The sequence below is a fragment of the Puntigrus tetrazona genome, chromosome 7 (assembly GCF_018831695.1).
Source record: "Puntigrus tetrazona isolate hp1 chromosome 7, ASM1883169v1, whole genome shotgun sequence".
Taxonomy (NCBI): Eukaryota; Metazoa; Chordata; class Actinopteri; order Cypriniformes; family Cyprinidae; genus Puntigrus; species Puntigrus tetrazona.
In genome coordinates, this window is record NC_056705.1 from 20934258 (window position 1) to 20953804 (window position 19547).

The following is a 19547-nucleotide window of genomic DNA, read 5'->3' on the forward strand; positions in this document are numbered from 1 at the left end:
CTTTACAGTTTTTTGACTATAAATTCTACACCGATTTGCTCTATTTACAGCATTTCACCGTAAAAATGACATCGCTGTTTTACAGTTTTTCTCTGCATATAGTATGGGAGCTAACCGTTTTTATTTTTTCAAGATTACACTTATTTTTTACAGCGTGGTTCTGGGGAGCAGTGATGTCCTTTAGTTACCCATCAACCCACAATTCCGTGTCCCTCCTCTCCTCCGTTCACCTGTTCAAGCCTTATGTTTCTCTGTCACTTTCTCTTCTTCCTGCTCTTCTCTTTCACTCTCTCCCTCCTTGCGTTCCTCCTACAAAATCAATATCCTGCTGTAAAGTGCAGTGCGCCCCTGGGAAGGGGGCTGCTGTTGTGAAGGGCGGTGGAAGCGGGGCGTCCTCCAGGGCTCTTCAACGGACACGGAGTCAAGGACAGTGTCCGGCCTAGACCTGCTGGCCCTCTCTCTCTTTCCTCTGCAGGAAGGATCAATAAGCGAGTGAGGCGTTAAATTTCAGCTAGCGGGAGCGTCACGCTCGTTTGGCCCAGCTGAGTGATGGAGCATGCTCGCCCTGCTCTGAGCGTTTCAAGCTGAAAAGAACAGGAGCTGGGATCTTCCTACAATAAACAACTCAATAACATTTAGGCACACTGGTGTATGATGTTTTAAAAGCGTTCCTGTCAACCTGAGCTAAAGAATGTGTTTCTGTGTGAAGGACTGTGCCGCAGACTCGCATCTGAAAATCCCAGCGTGACACACTGATTACTTCGTTCTCAGTAGTTCAAACAATAAATCAGATCGTTTTACCACTGCTGTCAGCCGTTCCCTGGCACTGTGCAGCAAGACGTGGGTATCGCTTGGGTTTTCTGCAGCACAAACAAAGCCATGAAATATGCGTTTTAACTGATTCATTAATTCCTAGGGCTGGGTAAAATTGATTGTCTGGTTAATCTGTAGTATGGTTTAAAAAATATTTTTTATTATAAAGGAAATACTCTTAAAAAACTACAAATATGTTTGTTACAAAAACCCATCGATCTGCTAAAGAGGACATGTGAAAACCCCCTTGAAGGCATATAGGTTAGTTTTAAGTCACAGTACTTGCGGATAGATCCGATTTACAGAAGTTCAAAATAATGTCCACTATCCACCAGCATCACCAAGCTTGAAAGAGCCAGGATTAATTTTTACATAGACTGTGTTCATCTGAAAAAAGAAAGTCATATATACCTAGGATGGCTTCGGGGTGAGTAAAATATGGGGTAATTTTCATTTTTGGGTGAACTATATGGGATGTTAGAATTTATAATAATCAATGCAAACAACTACGCAACAAAAATGTATTTCTTGTAGGACAAATGAATTCATTTAATTTAGGTGTCACTAAGATGTTTTTAATAGAACTCGACAAGGCTGCATTTATTTGATTAAAATCTATAGCCAAAACTGCATATAAATATAATTGAACACAATTATTGTTTTCCATTTTAATACATTTTAAAATGTGCTTATTCGTTGATGGCAAAACTGAACTTTTAGAAGCCGTCTTCAGAGTCAATGATTGTTTTCTTTTTTTTTCTGGACGAGTAAAAGGCTGAAAATTAATGCAGTTAATTAATAGAAATTCTTTGCAAAAATTTGAAATTAAAATAATGTAAACACTTCTGAAATTAAATTTATGTGGCCTTTCTGAATGAAAATCTCTCTTACTTTTTTCCCAATAAAATGTATGTAATTGAAACATTTTTGCATAATTTAGCATAATTTACAGCATTATCTAAAAGAAAATTTCATGGGTAAGAAAAAGTTCCAACAATCCGATCTAAATGGCAATGTGTACATATTTTCCGAGGTGGCTAATTTATACGAATTTGCACGACTTCTTTTGTGCAGAAGTTTTCGCTAAATCGTACATAAATGTACTTATCGTATGCATTTATACAAATGACCTACACCTAACCCTACCTAGGTTTAAACAAATCGTACGAATTCATTAAATTGAATCGAATGGGGAAAATACTTAACCGCACAAGTTCATATTTTACCATACAGCATATCTGCTCCCTGCTCCTTCACACCACCAGACCCACGATGTCCCCTCGCGTTTAGATGATTTCCAAACGAATTCTGGGAGGAAGACTTGTCTGAACAGCATTAGTCAAATCCAAGAGACATGGCAGGAGGAAGCTGCCTTTTTTTAACTCGGCAGAAAAAAAAATCTTGTTGCTTTATTTACTTCTCCTTCAGTCAGGGTGAACAAAGAGAATATTCTACCAGGGACTGAATAACTTAATCCTCTTTCCTCCCTCCGGCAGGAAGTCGGGCAGTGACAGACAGATTAACACAGATGATGTTTGCAAACCCACCCATTTGAAAATGTAATTGCTGGTGGCATATTGAACAGTCTGCTTAAGCACTTAAGTTCATATGAGACCAGTGAAACAGAAGTGACACTAACACGATGGCGTGTGTGTGTGTGTGTGTGTGTAGGAGACGAGCATGTGGGGTGTGTTTTGGGGCGGCTCGCTCACCAGCGAACTGGAACACTGTTACTGTCATGTGCCCAGCGTACTGTGCCACTAAGAATTAGAGCCAATCAGAAGGGTTAACAGGGTGGAGCGGGGCGGGTCATGCTCCTGGGCGCTTTACAGCATCACAGAGGCATGAGAAGCCATCATCATAGAGCGGCCTCGTCCTATAAAACACTACACTTTAACATCTGCTGAGGTAAGAGGGGGAGGTAAAAAACAGATACATTCATGATGTCCAGCTGCCACCTAGTGACAAATCCCTGGCCCTATACAGTAATAAGAGTATCAAAGAAGGAATGGATGCAGAGGACCATTTCTCCATGGACACATTCGTTCGTTAACACTGATTCCTATATACTGCATGGATAGGATTATGCTAGTTTTCATTTTTAGCTATTTTGCTCAGGTGAACTAATCTCAATTGGTCAGCCAAGAGAGACTGACCAGTATGTACATCATGTTTTTGTAAATTAGACTTTTAGCATGCAAACAAATGGGATGCGAGGTCATACTCGAGAGCATGTTTTTAATACATCGCAAATTAGCATTAATAATAATATTCAAAATGTGAAAATCTTTTTGAAGATTATACTAAAAAATCTGGACAAAATTTCTTTTAAAACAAGACTCCTGGTTTCTTGCTTGCTTCCAGTCAAACAGTCCACTTAATTCACCCAAAAGCATTTACATAAACTCATTTTACTGAACTTTTTTTTCCATGCTATTGAAGCCAACAACTGTTCAGCTACCATTACTTAAAATACAGTTGTTGTTTTTGTTTGTTTTTTAACTATCAACTACAAGTTCATATTCAGATCTGTCTCCAATCAATCCATAAAAGATGATAAGATCCATCCTACACTTAATTTCCATCAATCTACTACAAGTGCTACTACAAGACTCACATAATGCTACCTAAACCAGTATTTAGCATTGTCTACCTGTGACTGGATAACTGGATGTCAAAACCAGGGCCTTAGATAAATTTGCACTGTTTTGTCTGAGAACAATGCTACAAGTCTCTACAGAGACTAGACGTAAGCGCCCTATATGAGGCAGCAAAGGGATGAGGAAATGATGATGAGAGCAACAGTATCCCCTTTAGCCTTTCCTTCCAACCGTCTCATGCGCTTCATGATGAAGATGGAAGTGAAGCTAAGAGCACCGTCACCCTGCTCTCGTTAACACACTCGCGCACACACACACATAGCGAGGGGATAAATCAAGTCTGTAGAGTCAGGATGAACCATGTGTCAGCATGGGTCAGCCACACATTACACTCTCTTCAAAAACTATTTATCTTCAGTGTGTATTCAGCGGATAGAAATAATTACTCCTACTGACCCGCGTAACACCACATGACCAATGGTCAAACCAGCTCAGGCGGAGGAGTCATCTGGGTAAAGAGGGGTGGGAGTAAATTATGCTCCCGTGTAGAGCAAAGGACTTGCCACTCTCTCACACACACACACACACACACTCAGTACAAAGACTATTCCACTGCTATACTAGAAAATCAAGCACTTACTATATTCATTTGAGGGAGGCACAGGATATCCAGCCTAATCTCATGGCAATTCATACATATTTTACAAGTTGACAATTCGTATTTGTATTATCACTTATCAGTGAATATTACAGATTTAATTGCGCATGTTCAATTTAAATATTCGTACATTTAGGTTATCTTTGCTACAGTCAAATGCCAATTGAAATATAATCTTTAAATTCACTATTTACTCAAAAATGTTAATGTAAACTACAAAATGAATATTATAATATTATAATATTAGGATACTTAAATTCACTGGATTTTTAAAACTTTATCGGTGATTAAAAAAATCAACAATAAGCCTAATTACTGGTTAATCAATCACCCAGAACTTTAATGAAACCTCAGACCACAAGGAATGGCTGACTTTCTTCTGTGGGACATGAGAAATGAGGAGACACTGAAACATTTGAGAAAAATCTAGCCTCCAAAATATTAAACGGCCGCCAAAATGTTTTGTTACCACATTCTTCAAAATTCAGAATGACACTTGATAGATAAATGATAGAATTTGCATTATTGTGTGAACTGACACATTTCCAGGGTTTTCAGAACCAAACGTCATACTGTAGCTGGGTTGAAAAAAAAACATTAACCACAAATTTCCAAAAAGGGAAAAAAGAGTTTTTTGTTTTGATTATTTTTTTTTATTTAGTGCCAAGGTAATACAAAATATATATATATATATATATATATATATATATATATATATATATATATATATATATATATATATATAAATTATTGTGTTAAAATTGCTAGATTTACAATGTTAATAACTGAAAAAGCATCATCATCAGAGTCTGTGAAAAAGGTCCACTGAAGACATGTCAGGACAGTGTCGCAAAAAAGCAGGTATGGCGTGACATAAAGAAGCAGTTTCTGCTTCCTCTCTGAGAAGACAGGCCAGGTTCACGTTTAATTAGCACTGGGAAAAAAACTTATTGCAACACACACACACACACACACACACACACAGCAGGCTAATCAGGTGTCACTGCGCTGTTTGATCAACAGTAGAAAAGTTGTCAACTCCTGACAGAGAGAAAAAGACAGAGAGGGAATAAAACAAAGCTAATGATAATGCTAGGGAGACAATGCAAGTCAGCCCATTAGCAGATACTTACGCTCTCATTTCGACGCATTCACTTTATGCGCAAAAGTCTCCAAAACTTATTGTCTTTCACAAATCACCATTACAAATAATTGCAATTAAATTTAAATTGCACAAAAAACAAATTAACAAAACGCTTAATAACCTTTATATTTTACTGCCTCGATTAAAGTAAAAGACTAAGACTAAAAGTAACACATCCAAATCCTTTTGATAAAAATAGTATAAAATAAACTATGTAATATGAAACAAATTTATATTAATTAAACAACTACGACTAAGAACAATTAGGAATAAGATTGTATTCTCCAGTACGTGCAAGTAAGTTTAGTGACGGAAACACATGATACGGCAGACCCTTCAGTGTCCCATCACGGACCCACATCTAAATACACACACGGGCTCAATTCTTCTCTGTTTACCTCTCATTTACTGTCTTCCTGAATACATTAGCTACCTGAACCTCTGAAACACGTGCTGGAGTGACAGCTGCGACACTTCCTCCCCGCCGCCATGGCAACCCAGATTATCACGACCGAGCGGGAGGGACGAAAGGATGATACATAAATTAATTAAAGTTAAAAAAACACACACAAGTAGAGAATTAAAGTTGGTACATCTGTCAGCGACTCAGCTCTGCTCGCTAATACTTGTGTTGGAACATTTATACCCTTGAAGTAAATGATCCGCTGTGTAATTGGCAGCGGAGGAGAGGAGAGAGGGATGATGGTGGATCCTGGAAGAGCTGATAAGAAAGCTCTCTTTCTTCAGAAGCAGGAAAAGAGAGGAAATATGTTTAAAAAAACCTCGTGTTTAATCCCCATTGTCATCGTGGAGCAGGGGACGCCATTACAAACAGAGATAGCCCAACCAAAGCTGTCTGTGGGTGAGGAACAGAAGACAGTGTGTGGCACATGAGAGAGAGAGCACGCGTGCATGTGTGTGTGTGTGTGTGTGTGTGTGTGTGTGTGTGTGTGCGCGTGTGTGAGAGAGAGAGGAAACGGCTTCCTGGATTAGTCCAATCCATACGTGCCATCAGTCAAGGGCGAGGAAGCCTGTCAGAGTGTCAACCGCACAAAAACACACACACCACGAATAGAGAAAATGTCAGACAAACTATGTGTGACAATGCGATTAAGCAAAATGTGTTCAGAAACGTATATACCACTCAAACACACACATACACACAGTGGGAAAGAATCAGAGAAGGATTATGCTCCTAATCACAGTGTGTGTCATACCGATCTGGTTGTTTATAAGCAAAGATTACTATTCGTAAGTGTGTGACAAAGGCCCACGGTGTTTGTGAGTGTATGTGTGAAATGTAGAAATACCTCTTGAGAGTCAATTACAATACAAAAAAGCTTGAAAATAATACAAACAAAAACAGGTTACTATTTAGAAGTAAGGTGTTTTAAACCATAAACATTAAAATGTTCATTTAAATCATATTAATTTTGCTATATGCGTGGTGTTTTCCATTCAGGCAGTCTCGCTAGAAGAACAGCGCACTGACGTCTGCTCATCACCATAACAACTGAACTTGAACCACCAACCTTGGCTGATCTCATCTAAATAAACAACAGGAGAGACGAGAGGTCTGGCCCTATCACAAACACAGAGAGAGAGAAGAGGAAGAAGAAGAGCATATGATAGACAGCAAGACAGAGCAGCTTTCTTTATGCAGCCCTGATCATGTGCTTGACAGTAGTTCAGGGTGAACTTACAGCTGGATGACCAGGGGCACAGAGACTGAGAGAGCGAGAAAGACAGCCAGAAACAGAGAGAGAGCGAGTTTTGACAGTAAAATTACCACAAGCATACCAATGAGCGTTCAATAGGCCACCGCTCACAACCAAACCTGTTTGTGTGTGTGCTGGTAAAGGCAGAAGAGACAGTAATGAGAGGCCAGTGTCATGCATCGGTGACCATTCGAGCACTCAAACTCGCTCTCTCTTTCACTCCTGCTGAACCTCACCTTGAAACAACAGCATCACGAACTAGACGTCTGACAAGGTGTCATTTAACCTGTTGGCATGGTGATGCCACTCTTGAAAAATGCAGACAAAAGTTGTGACGAAGTCAAGGAAACAATGGCCGAGCATCCGCTGCAGCTGAATGCTGCCGTTACAGGAATGGCCACGGCATTCTAAATTAATTGAAATAATATAGAGATATTTAGATATTTTCTTTTATGTTCCACAGAAGTCAGTTAGTCAGACATGTTTGGAACGACATGAGTGCAAGTAAATGATGACAGGATTTAAATTTAGTGGTGAATAAAGACGTGAAGAGGGGGAAAAAAAAAGCCACAACAGTTAGGAAAATATATTTGACCCTGGATAGACAGCAATGCAACTCCCACACTCAAGGCCCAGAAAGGTAGAATGGACATTATTGAAACAGTCCATGTTAAATCAGTCCAACATCGGTTCAAATGTAATGTTGTGAAGCTACTTTTCGTATTTTGGTAAAAAAAACTTTATCTCTGCATCAGAGGTGCGTGTGTGGTAGTACTCTACCAAATATGACTGACACGGAAGAGATACAATTGTCGAATTCATTTTCTTATCATTTTAACAATGTCATTACTAGGCCTTAAATGTGGTAGTTGCGCTGCTGTCTACACAGGGTCAGGGTCATATGAACGAAGGTCTTACGAGTTTGGAACAACATGACGATGAGTAATTAATGACAGGAATTTCATTTCACTTTTTTCATTAGACTTCTGTTAACAGTCTAAGCAAGGTCATAGCATGCGTCTTGCAGAGGACCGTTGCAGCTGAAGTTACTTCTTTCTATTTATGTCTATGACAAATCGAGCAGCTACTGGGCTTTTCCGTCTGAAAAAGTCCCAATATAAAAACCTATTAGGTGCACTATGGCCAAAAACATGATTTGGAAAATATATTCATTAGATACTAGCTTATTAATATTTTTGTAAACTTCAAACCAACAAAAAAAAAAAAAAAAAAACTTACAGACTTTGCAGCTTTAAACTACATACACATTTCGGCTGATATGAGAACACTAACAAAACTTCCCATTACATTCTTTATTATCGTGAAACCCTATCTACACGGCCTCCCTGTGTTACATTATAAGCAACAGCAGGTAAATCCATCAAATTCATCTGAGAAGCCTCTAAAAAGCCTCCTGTTTCTCTCTCTAAATCCATTGCCTGTGTGCGCCCAGCAGTAGGTTGGCAGGGCAGGATCTACATTTTCCTGTCTGGCACATGCAGACTTAAGCACAGCCTTCCAACTGGCACAACCATGGGCAGTGCCTCGTCACCCATCGGGCATCTACACACACACACACACACACACACACCAGGTGCTCAGGCCCACTTCCACTCCCCTCATTTATAGAACATAACTTATGATGTACAAATTAAGAGTTAGTGTTTACAGGCTCTAGTGAAAGTGGCCTCCTGTAGTTCCAGTGAAAGAGGGACTTTGGACTGGCAATAGGAAGCAGATGTTGGGCAAAGGGCTGCCATTAGCTAGTTTCCCTTTACAAGAAAAGGTGAGCTATTACACAAGAAAATAAATTCACAAATAAACAGCAAAGAAGGGGCCCGCTGTTCAGTGGAGGAGCCAGATGGAAAAAATATGGAGTGATTTTTTACATTACATTAAAAAAAGAATCCAATGTAATAACATATATATATATATATATATATATATATATATATATATATATATATATATATATAATACACAAATGCTTACAATACACAAATGTATGTGCATTCAAATAATACTGCGATAAAAAACATGGATTTGTTTACTGTGTCTGAACAGTGGTAAGACAGAAGTTATGCTGAATCCGGTTCTGTGTCTCTGTTTTGGAAATCCAGAATAGAAAGAGAAACCTTGGAGTTATTTTTGATGCTAATCTGTTGTTTTTTTGTTAGCATATACACGAATAAATAAACTCTAATCTCTCATATAGATAACTGTAACACCCTTTTAGCTAGTTTCTAAATCCACGCTAAACAAGCATATTACTCTGTTTTTAGAAACCTTGCACTGGCTCCCTATCAGGTTCAGTTTAAAATGATGATGCTCACATTAAAGCATTGCATTGCTCAGCACCGTATTTAACACAACTGTTACATTCTTACACTCCTAATCACAGATCGTGTTTCTCACAATTAAACTTGCTCATTGTTCCTCAAACACACTTGAGACCTATCACTTTCTTCCAACTCTCCTGCCTTTCGAAATTCTCTGCCTCTTGAATTCATTTTTTTTTAAACTCGCATTTGCTTGATTATGTTTATTGTTTCCATTTCATTCGATCTTCTTCACTTTTATTATTGTATTGTTTATATTGTGTATACTGTATGCTTTGAAAAAAGCTACTTTTAAAGGCGATTTTAAATTATTACATTTTTTAATTATTAATGCAATATAAAAACACATTGCAGAAACAATATAAAACTGTACATTATTTTATTAAATATATGAAAAAAAGACAAAATTAGGAGACAAAAGAATAAATCCTTGAACGAAAACCCCATTGAGGTCAATCTTATGTTTATTCAAAGTTTTTCTGAAGCGATCCTATTGTTATTGATCACATTGATAATCGATTATACATCTCAACTAGATCAACCTTCCCAGAGTTTCATGGGTTTTTCTCTCTCTCACACACACACACACACACACACCACAGGTCAATCTACATCATTAATCCAAACGGCTGACTGAGGCATATTTAGGCCTATTTAACTTCCTACATCTTGGCTGACTAGACTGTTATCTGATTGAGTACACCATTGACCACATAAATACTGTATATAAAATGGATATTATTTCAACTGTCCTGCACTACATACAAATATAACAGCTTACCTAAAATCTTTCTGCATTTGACTTGACTAAAACAGGTGGATTGATTTGGGTCTTAAATATTTGTTGGGACTGATGCTTTATGTTTTATGTTCGGTCTGTATGACCTAGTATACAGCAAATAACCTCTTTCACGACAGATTTGAACACAAAATTTAATTTTAGAATGAAGGCAAAAACTTTAATGTCATAATAACAAATCCATCTCAGTGACCCCTCCTTATGAAACCAATTACAATCTCAGACTGACTATAAAAAGAACTGATAAAGCAGCTCTTAGACGTCCTCACAAAATAAATAGAACAAAAAGCAACTTTAGGACCGAGAGTCTTTATAAAAATAACATTCTTTATTAAATACATAAAACCATAAACGGGGTCAGACATCTAACGGGACGTGCATTATGTGCACAATATGGGCCTATAATACTCAGTCACATGAATATCTGATAAACAAAGAATGAACCGCAGCCTATAACATAATTCTTTTGTGGTCAATAATCTTAATAAATGCAAATAAGTAGTAATGGAAATGAAGGAAATAACCATAAAAGGCATTTAGGGGTCTGTGTGGGTGGGTGGGGTGTGTGTGTGCGAGCCGGACCTCTTGATGATATAAAGGTGAAAAGCTTCACAACAAACAAATCAACCTTAATCCACACATTGGATCAATGCGGCTGCTATAGGCCTCAGGGTCGCCTTATATTACTCCTCAAACTTCATATTCACTCATTGATTTGCTTTTCAGAATAGTATATCACAGAGCTCCAATGGGAGAACGGATAGAGACAGGGGCCAGGGTCAAGCACAGCTCGCATACACGTTAGCGTAATATTGATGTCCCAGCAGAAAGAAATGACTAAATATCCAGATCAATATCTAGTTTCCCTGCAACAGCCGAGCAACGAGGTGGGGAAATATAAATATACATCTTTATGACCACAGAAGCCATCATAATGAGAGAGCTGAATGAATGTTTCCCTTAAGGTGAAGTGTTTGATTAGCGGAGGGCAGAGGTTAGTGCCGATATGCTGATACAGGAAAACGAGACTGATGGCTCGGGCCGGGCAGGGGCTGTGGAGATGACAGCAGAGCAGCACTGAGCTGAAGTAAGGCCTGTTCGTACATGTTAATCGAGCTTTAAGTCATTTGTGATGAAGCGGATTTCATCATCAGGTGCTAAGGGCTTATGGAAGAGATGAGGAATTCATGAAATTTTTCTGAAATAACCTTTTATAAAGATAAAAGGATGCCGGCTTAAAAAGTTCAATCAATGGGCATTTGATCTAAAAATGACCCTTGGTTCATTCCAGGAGACTTTTCAGGAGGCATAAGTATGAGGTAATTTATTTATTTATTTATTTATTTATTTGTACTGAGCAAGGCCACATAAAAATGTATTGAAAACAAAAGTGAATGCATAGGGTTTTTTCTTATTAATGTTGTTCTTTTAAACTTTCTTCATATTCATCAAAGAATCACGAAAAATGTCAATTCCACCAAAAATATTAAGTGATACAAACATTGATAATAATGCCAAATTTTTCCTGAGCACATTAGAATTATTTCTGAAGGATCAAGACTAGAGCTAAAGCTGCTTAGAAACAATGGCAAGTTATCATCACAGGAGTAATATACTATAAAATTTTATTTGATAAAAAAAAAAATGTACTAAAATAGAGGAGTCATGTAAAGTGCATGAGACATTCAAAAACTATTTTAAAGAAATCTACTGAATCAAAACATTTAAATAGTAGTGCATATATAAAACAGCTTAATTTAAAAAGCCTGTTAAACACTTGTTTACTGTCCACCATCAATAAATTATTTAAAAAAATAATAATTAATTGGAGATTGATTCCTTTAATTAATTACTTAAAGATTTCTAGATTTTTATTGCTAATATATTTTTTTACAACATTTAAAATACTGGGGGTTACCAAATCAGTCATTTTAAATGAAAAGCCATTTCCCTTGGAGTCCAGTAAAATACTTGATCAAGGATCTGGCGGGCCAGGTGTTTTTACTTACCATTTAGCAGATGGCTTCACCAATGGGTATGGATCGGCCTAAGCTTATTTACAGCTTCAAACCATTAGAAAAGACAGCAGCACACTCACGGTTCAACTCAAACACAGACTAACTACCGTAAAAAGGCAGAAGAGCAAATGCCTTACCTCTTAATTAAACAAACACCTCTGCCTGTACTTAATCACTCAGGCCAAGCATTCTCCCTCTGTGCATCATAAAACAAAGGAGGCCTGACTAAGGGGACATTCAATGACCCCGTCCACACCACCGTCCAACCTCCAACCCTTAAATCACAGGCTCTGTGGGGTCTTCTGCAGGGCCTGTGGCAAGGGAACAGGGTGGGCTGCGGGTGGCAGCAGTGGAAAGACTGACACAGTGTTGCAGCGGTAAGTAATGCGCGTGTGGATTAGCGGTATGATGGCCTGATCAATACCGGCGGTTCCAGCCATTAGGAATGCAGCAGAAAACGACCCCCTATGGCAATAAAGCACGGTGTCCGCCTGCTACTTCATTTGCTGCCTCCATTAGTGTAATGGTATCATTATCAACTGTGGCAGTATTTTTTCTAGCACTCCCACCCTCCCTCGTTCCCTCGGACTGTTTTTCCGTCTTTTTAGATTTCAGGAATCAGAAGTCATGAGCTGCACTGCACTGCCTTCTGATTTTGTTTTATTTTTTCTTTCTTTTTACATCACCGGATATAAATCTGCCCCCAGCGTGGCTTGAACACGGGTCTAATTATGTATTCCTGAGTGTGTTTTATGTGGCTGTCCGACACTGTTTCTCTATTATGGACTCATTAATAGGACGTAGGCGAACGGTGACGAACGGAGAGGGGGGAAAACGACAAGGGGGGCAGAAAAGCTGCTGATTACGCTGAAAGTGACACCACCTCCCGCTAAAACACCGGCTCCGACATGACAGCGGCTCGGCATTAGGACCTATAAATCGTTACTTTAACACTAATTTACAGAGGAACATTTTGTGGGAGAAATTGATTAATCAAGACTGGCTGTGTGGCCTCATAATCAGGCCTAAACTGAAGCTAGCTGTTAATTTAACAGAATTGCCAAGGGGAACACAAACCATTTTAATGAGTGTTCACGAACGAAATAGCCTAAACAGCTTTCTCCAGCAAACACACGAGCTGAGAAAGCCAATGAGCCGAGAACTCCGTGAATGATGGGCCGGGAGGAGCGCAAGCCTCCAAACATCTGGCAACCCTCTGTGCTCCTCACATACTCTGCCACTCGAAAATAATGCTTTTAGTTAATTCAATTTATTTAGCTTTAATCTTTGTTTACCTATCGACTTTTTTTTTCAGATTCAAAAGCGCTGTTCTTCTCAGTACAAGGAGAACACGTCGCGCAATCATTAGGAAAGGTGTCAAAAGCAGCGGCGGAGGCCAACAGATTTGTGAGCGTAAAAAAAAAAATAATAAAACACGCTCAACAGATGGACAAGAAAACAAAGTGCTTTTCTAATTCATAACTGCGAGGAAAGAAAAATAAACACTGTCCCATTCTCCTGCAAATGCAATAAAATGGTCAAAAATGGGATTTATAATTGAGTAACACTTCAGTGGGATCTTTGTGGTCATCCTGGCGAACGTTAAAAAAAACTCCCAACTGTCCAACGTCCCTTTGTCAACTATTAAAACATTATTTTTAGGTTGAAGGCCATGTAAGGTCACTTCTTAAAGAATGAAGTCAGTTTTTAATAGGCTATTAGCCAATAGGCTCCCTCTTTTAGTGCTTGATAATAGAAGTGCTTTTTATCATACATATGTGACACATATGGTTAGGAAATGCCTGGCAAAGCTGAACTGAGGATAAAAATAATTCCTTTTCGAGACGGATAGTTCACAGGCCTTCTTCTGACATCCATCCACATCCTAGTTATTGGGCACAAATGCACACATGTTTATGGCTGAGACAACAATGTACTCCCTTTTATTTATTATTGCGATTAAATGGACCCGCGTTTTATATTAAGGCACCGCAGGAACACACACCAGACCCTCAGTCTAGCTGCTCGGTGGTTTACTTTTGTGAAGAAAGAGATAAGACGAAATGAGATGGGGCAGGGTAGCAGACCTGTCTGTCTGTCCGTCTGCCGTACAGACCCAAAACCAGCTGGATCAAGTTCTCAGGGACTCATCTGGTTCCTGTGGCAGCGGCAATAAAGTAGAGGAACCACGTACTACATAGACTCCCTGCTGTCGGACAAGATCCAAAAGCATGCCATCAGAGAGATAGAGAGAGTAAAACTGAACAAAAAAGAAGAAAAATGAGTGGGAAATGTACGGTTACAGAAAGGGAGAATTAAACAGAGAAGCTGCTGACAGACCTTCGCTACAGACAAATCAAACATGCAGTCATTTGAAATGCAAACACAATGCCACATTATTATATGTATTTTGATTATCAAAACAAATCATCCTAACCACAGACAAGTTCAGAAAGCGGCACGTCAACTTGTCAAGTACAATTATAAATAAATGTGACATTTTTAAAAACGGCGGCATGTTAAACACTACTTCCATCTAATAAAAACAATGAATAGAGATCAGGGCCGATAAAACATTGCACTTATTTGAAAGAGCAAATAACTTCACGCTGAAAAAGTTTTGACATTTTTTCTCTCCACCCTATTATATATATAAATAATCCATATATTTTTTGTTATATAGAGAATATAACAAAGTATCAAAGGATATAGATTGGAAGAATATTTTTTTACAATTGCGCTAGCAACACCTAAGTCATAGGTTTAAATCCCAGGGAATGCATGCATTGACAAAATATACCTCAAATGAGACGCAACAAGCTGTACAATAATAATATTATTGTCCATGTATCTGGTAGGGACTGTGTAATAGCAGGGGATTCGATTGTGATAAAAACCCATATCACTGTATCTATTTTGAGGACATAAAATGCCACACTGAAAAAGCAACAGGTTCAGAACTTCAGATAAATACAGCTGCACCACAACAGTCGACTCTATTACACTGTCTCTGCTAAATTAAAAACACAACATGTCCATTTCCTGACCAGTTCATGGAGGATTTTTTTTTTTTTGGTAAGTCAGGACACGGAAGAAAATAGGACTCGTTTTGCTTTATAAGTAAACTAAATGCGGACTACTTGGTTTAGCAAAGACACCTGCAGAGCGACAGACACCTGGACACGCGTCCTGACTTCATTCATTAGCACCACGACTGAACTCGCTGTAATGCCGACTCGCAAGCCATTCCAGCTAAGTCAGTGTGTGGCAGTCATGAGAAAACACTCCCCCCGCGCTGTGCCTCAACACACACTCGTGTGCCGGATGACTGTGTGCGCACAGAGACGGAACTCATCGGATAAAAGAATGAAAACATTACAGGAGCAATCAGCAGCATCACCTGCGCACTTCAAATGAACGCACGGCACCAACCAGCGCATGCAATACCGCCACGGACACACTGAACGGTGTCTTACAAACTCCACAACTACATGTGGTGCTGGGCGAACTGAGAGAAAACTACAAGCGATACCTTTCTCCTCTTTTCCCTCTCACTGTCATCCGATCTTTTCATGTTCCTGAAGTACTGTTTACGCTGCCTCGGTTTCATAGCGCGCGGAGCTGGGCTATGTAGTCTTTAGACTGTGCCTTTAGCCTTTAAACTTTTCTTCAGCGGATTTAAATGCAATCCCGGCTATGGTTAAAATAGTACATGATGAATATATGGCAATGAATCTGGTGTCGTTGTTTTACGTTGACGTTTTGGTTTTCAATCGCTACCAGCATTCCGGTCAGGACTACATTTCCCAGAATCCTCGCGCCAGGAAAACCACGCTTGTAATTTGAGTCAAACCGGAAGTGGGTATAGACTCAGCTGGGCTGAGAGAGGTTCCTAATGGATTTTATGCTCATGCGGTGCTAGACGTGATGTTAAAATAATGATTTGTTAACAAGATATGTAGTATACATATGAATAATGTATAACTAGTTCACAAACACAATTACTGTACTCTGCAACGTCTAGAAACTAGAATAGAGTTCTGGGTATCTAAAGTTATTCTATTGTCTTCAGGACAATATCATGTCTTCTTTAAATTTTCAGACACAATACTGTTGTTATTATTATGGTTATTAGGACCAGGCTTTCTGACGTTTTCACACACATACATATATGTATGTGTGGGTGTGTGTAAATACAATAAAAGCATATATAGCCTATATATAAAGTGTGTGTGTGTGTGTGTGTGTGTAAAAAGATATACAGATTAGGGCTAATTGAACACACATTTTACTTAAGGATAAACCATTTTCTTTAACCTAGTATGATTATATCACGCTGGTTTTCAATTTTGATCCAAGAATCACAGGTGGGTACAGTTTGTCTGGACAATAGGGATGCTAATTAACCTGAGAGTGTAAATTAATAACAAATGATTATACCACAATAAAGTTTAATAATACATAGCTGAGTAAAAACAGAGCAGCTTATAGCCACTGTACTCTCCTGAGGTTTGCTCTTGCTTTCAATGAATGGAAATCAGAAACAGAGCTTTGCAGCTCCTACAAAAATAGTCATCGTGCTTTGAGCATATTCCAAAAAGTCAGTCTTGTCAGGTCTCTTACAACCTCTTCTCCAGCTTTTGCCCAGGTGCTGTACAGCTGAAGACAGAAGGGCCCCAAAGCAGGATATTCTATTTTCCAAAAACACCACTTTGAGCTGTAATAGAATATGTAGCAGCATTTGTGTATGACATGGACATAACCCCCTCTGAGCGTCTGAGGTCAACAGATATCTCGTAATGCATGTGAAGCGGTGTTGAAAAGCGCTCCTCTGGTTCCCAGTTTCAGCCGAGGACAAAAGGACCGCTCTGTGAAAGATATACAGGCACGAGCCCCGCGGAGGGGCAGGGGGGTATTAAAAGGTTTCAAAACACCTGCTATGTATTAGCATTACAGACTTTGATCAGTGTCTTCATTAGACTTCTTTGTAATCTCTCTTCTTTTATGATAGGGCAGACCCAGGCGAGCCTGGTACGCAGATTGAACACATATGTTCTCTTCACCTGTCTTGTAAAAAGCTCAAAGCACTCATACTTTCAAAGATTTCAGTGTCTCTGTCATCTTGTTGCAATAAACAGGAGGGCTCTTTTGATTCCTATTTATAACCTACATTTCCGCCCTTCTCTTTTAGCTTTGGAGGGAAATATGTGTTTGAAAAATACCTTGAGCAAAGTGGCTCCATATGGATATAAGAGTATAAGCACATGTGTCTATGGGGATTCTTTTGTAAACTAATGGAAAGGAAATTATTATTCTGTCATTCTGCTTTTTGAGGAAACAAAGTTCATGTCTGTTTATGCTTCACATCCAATCATTCAATTAACGTTTCTTTTGTGTGTGCGTGTTAAACCACTCTTCATATATTACATCTGTCACTCAAGGCTTATTTAAAAGCTCACCAGCGGGACTTCACGGACCCTTCGGTGGCGGATTGTGTCTTCGAGCCGGTGCCTGTCAGCCTGCTCTGTGTCCAATCACGCGCCTCATCATGTTCAAGAATACTTTTAATACGTGATCAGCAAGTTAAATGCAGGTTTAGGGGCAGCATGCCTTCAGATGTGGTACAAGCGAGATGGAAAACTTTGAACTCCTGGAGCTCATCAAATCCTCCTTGTCTTTTGTCTGGCCAATTCTCTGTTCTCACTTTTCACCATGGGGGATGTTATGTGTTATTGTGCAGCGCATCGACAGCGGATGACCCTCCGACGGGCCTGATTTTACCCTTGCAAATAGGCTTGTAAAAAATGAGAGAGAGAGCTAAAATCAAAGGTGAAACGAACCTTGTGCCAGAAAAACAATAAGTAACATTAAAGACAAATTCGGTATCCGTTATGCTCAGCTCAAATATTAGAACCAGAACCTGCTACGTGGTTTAAAAAACAGTTTGTAAGCAAAAGCAGTCTCTCCTTTGATTAATAATAGGTTTCCCTTTGAGCGCATGCAATATATTGGGCCACCTATGCTTTAATGTAGCATTATCAAGTTGTGATGTGGTTTATTCTAAAGAGGTGGTAAAGTCTGGCAAAAAACAGTAATGGGGGTCAGACGCTAGGGCTGTTTAAGACCACTAAAGACCAATTTTGTCCTCCCCACATCCTGTCCGTGACCATTTTCTCAGTGTCCTGCATGGTGAGCCTGGGAGAAAAGGAAGGCCTTTTGAGTTTTATTTGTATTGAGTGGGCATATGGAGCAGGCATGTGCCTCCCCATGCCCTAACCTTCAATGATAAGCTGTAGGAAACTGTTATTTGTCAGTGCTATAAAGGAGATTGCTGCCCAGTGGTTTCAATTAACTTCAAAGCTCTCTTCCCAGGCAGTAATAGTTATATCAAAACCTGAACTGTATTATTTAAGTTCCACACTGGAGCTCTCAGAATGATTATGCACCCCTTTCAAAAGAGATTTTCTTTTCTTGCTGACTTTATGCATTCCTGCTTTTTATCCCCCCCACCCCTGTCCTCAGTTTCATTTTCATATTCTTGTTTGAATGACCCACCTTTAAAGTTCTCGGATGTCAGAGGGTGGCCCGTGGCACTGGAAAGTCTGGGTACAAAGCATAATTAATGGATAGATATGCAACAAATAGGCTAATAAGTGGTAGCACCAGCATGATCCGAGGACCATATGAAGCTCTACAAACGTTATTAGTCTCTGATTTACTGCACCTTGTAATAGTTTGTGAAATAAGGGTTAACAACCCTTTCTTTGAATGTCACGGTGGCCCTTTTTGTTTAAATTCCGTGTTCAGATCTAGCGCAACCTTTGGCTTGTGTACACAGACTCAGGCAACCAAGGCCTATAAAAGTGATTCACAAAATACATGCACTAAATACATGTTGATTAAGCCCCCTATAAATGATCACACACGCACCACAGGAAAAAGCCTGATGGGTGCTGAAGGAAGAGCGTGCAGCCTGGCGTTAGATGTGGTGTACCTCCTTGGCTAGGATCGCTTCCAGACGCCATCAGAGGGGGCAGTTTTGCTAGAGCTGTGATTTGAATACCATGATCGGTGAACTGTTTTATAGGAAATCCATTAAAACTTGAGTTTTGACATACAAAGGAGCCCTGTTTTAAAACTCATGCCCAATGTCAGGCTGAAAGACATTATAAAATTCTATATACAGAAGCACACATCTTTTCTGTGTGTCTGTGCCTCGTATGCTAGTCCTAACAGTGAAGGTTAAGCCACTGGAATGACTGCTTTTATTCATGCATCACCGCAGTAGGTTAAAGTCATCTGCCTTCCCTACAAAACATTGTTTTCAAAGGGAAAGTAAGGGCACATCGCTGCAGATCAACGAATGCCATTCTTCTGCTTGATCTTTTTGTCTTGGCAGCTTCTACAAAATACTTTAAATTTTAGTTCTGTACAACCTCCTCAGATCAAAGCCTCTTC

The 19547-nt window shown here is 39.3% G+C and overlaps 1 protein-coding gene across 2 annotated transcripts in view; it reads right to left on the reverse strand.

Moving 5' to 3' along the window:
• Positions 1-15714, reverse strand: part of fto (FTO alpha-ketoglutarate dependent dioxygenase) — a 115357-nt gene extending 99643 nt beyond the window's left edge. For both annotated transcript variants that reach the window (XM_043245498.1, XM_043245499.1), the window contains exon 1: positions 15622-15714. In XM_043245498.1, the coding sequence (XP_043101433.1) occupies positions 15622-15699 (78 nt within the window). In that variant the 5' untranslated portion in view covers positions 15700-15714. The remainder of the gene's footprint in view (positions 1-15621) is intronic.
• Between the last annotated feature and the right edge of the window lie 3833 nt (positions 15715-19547).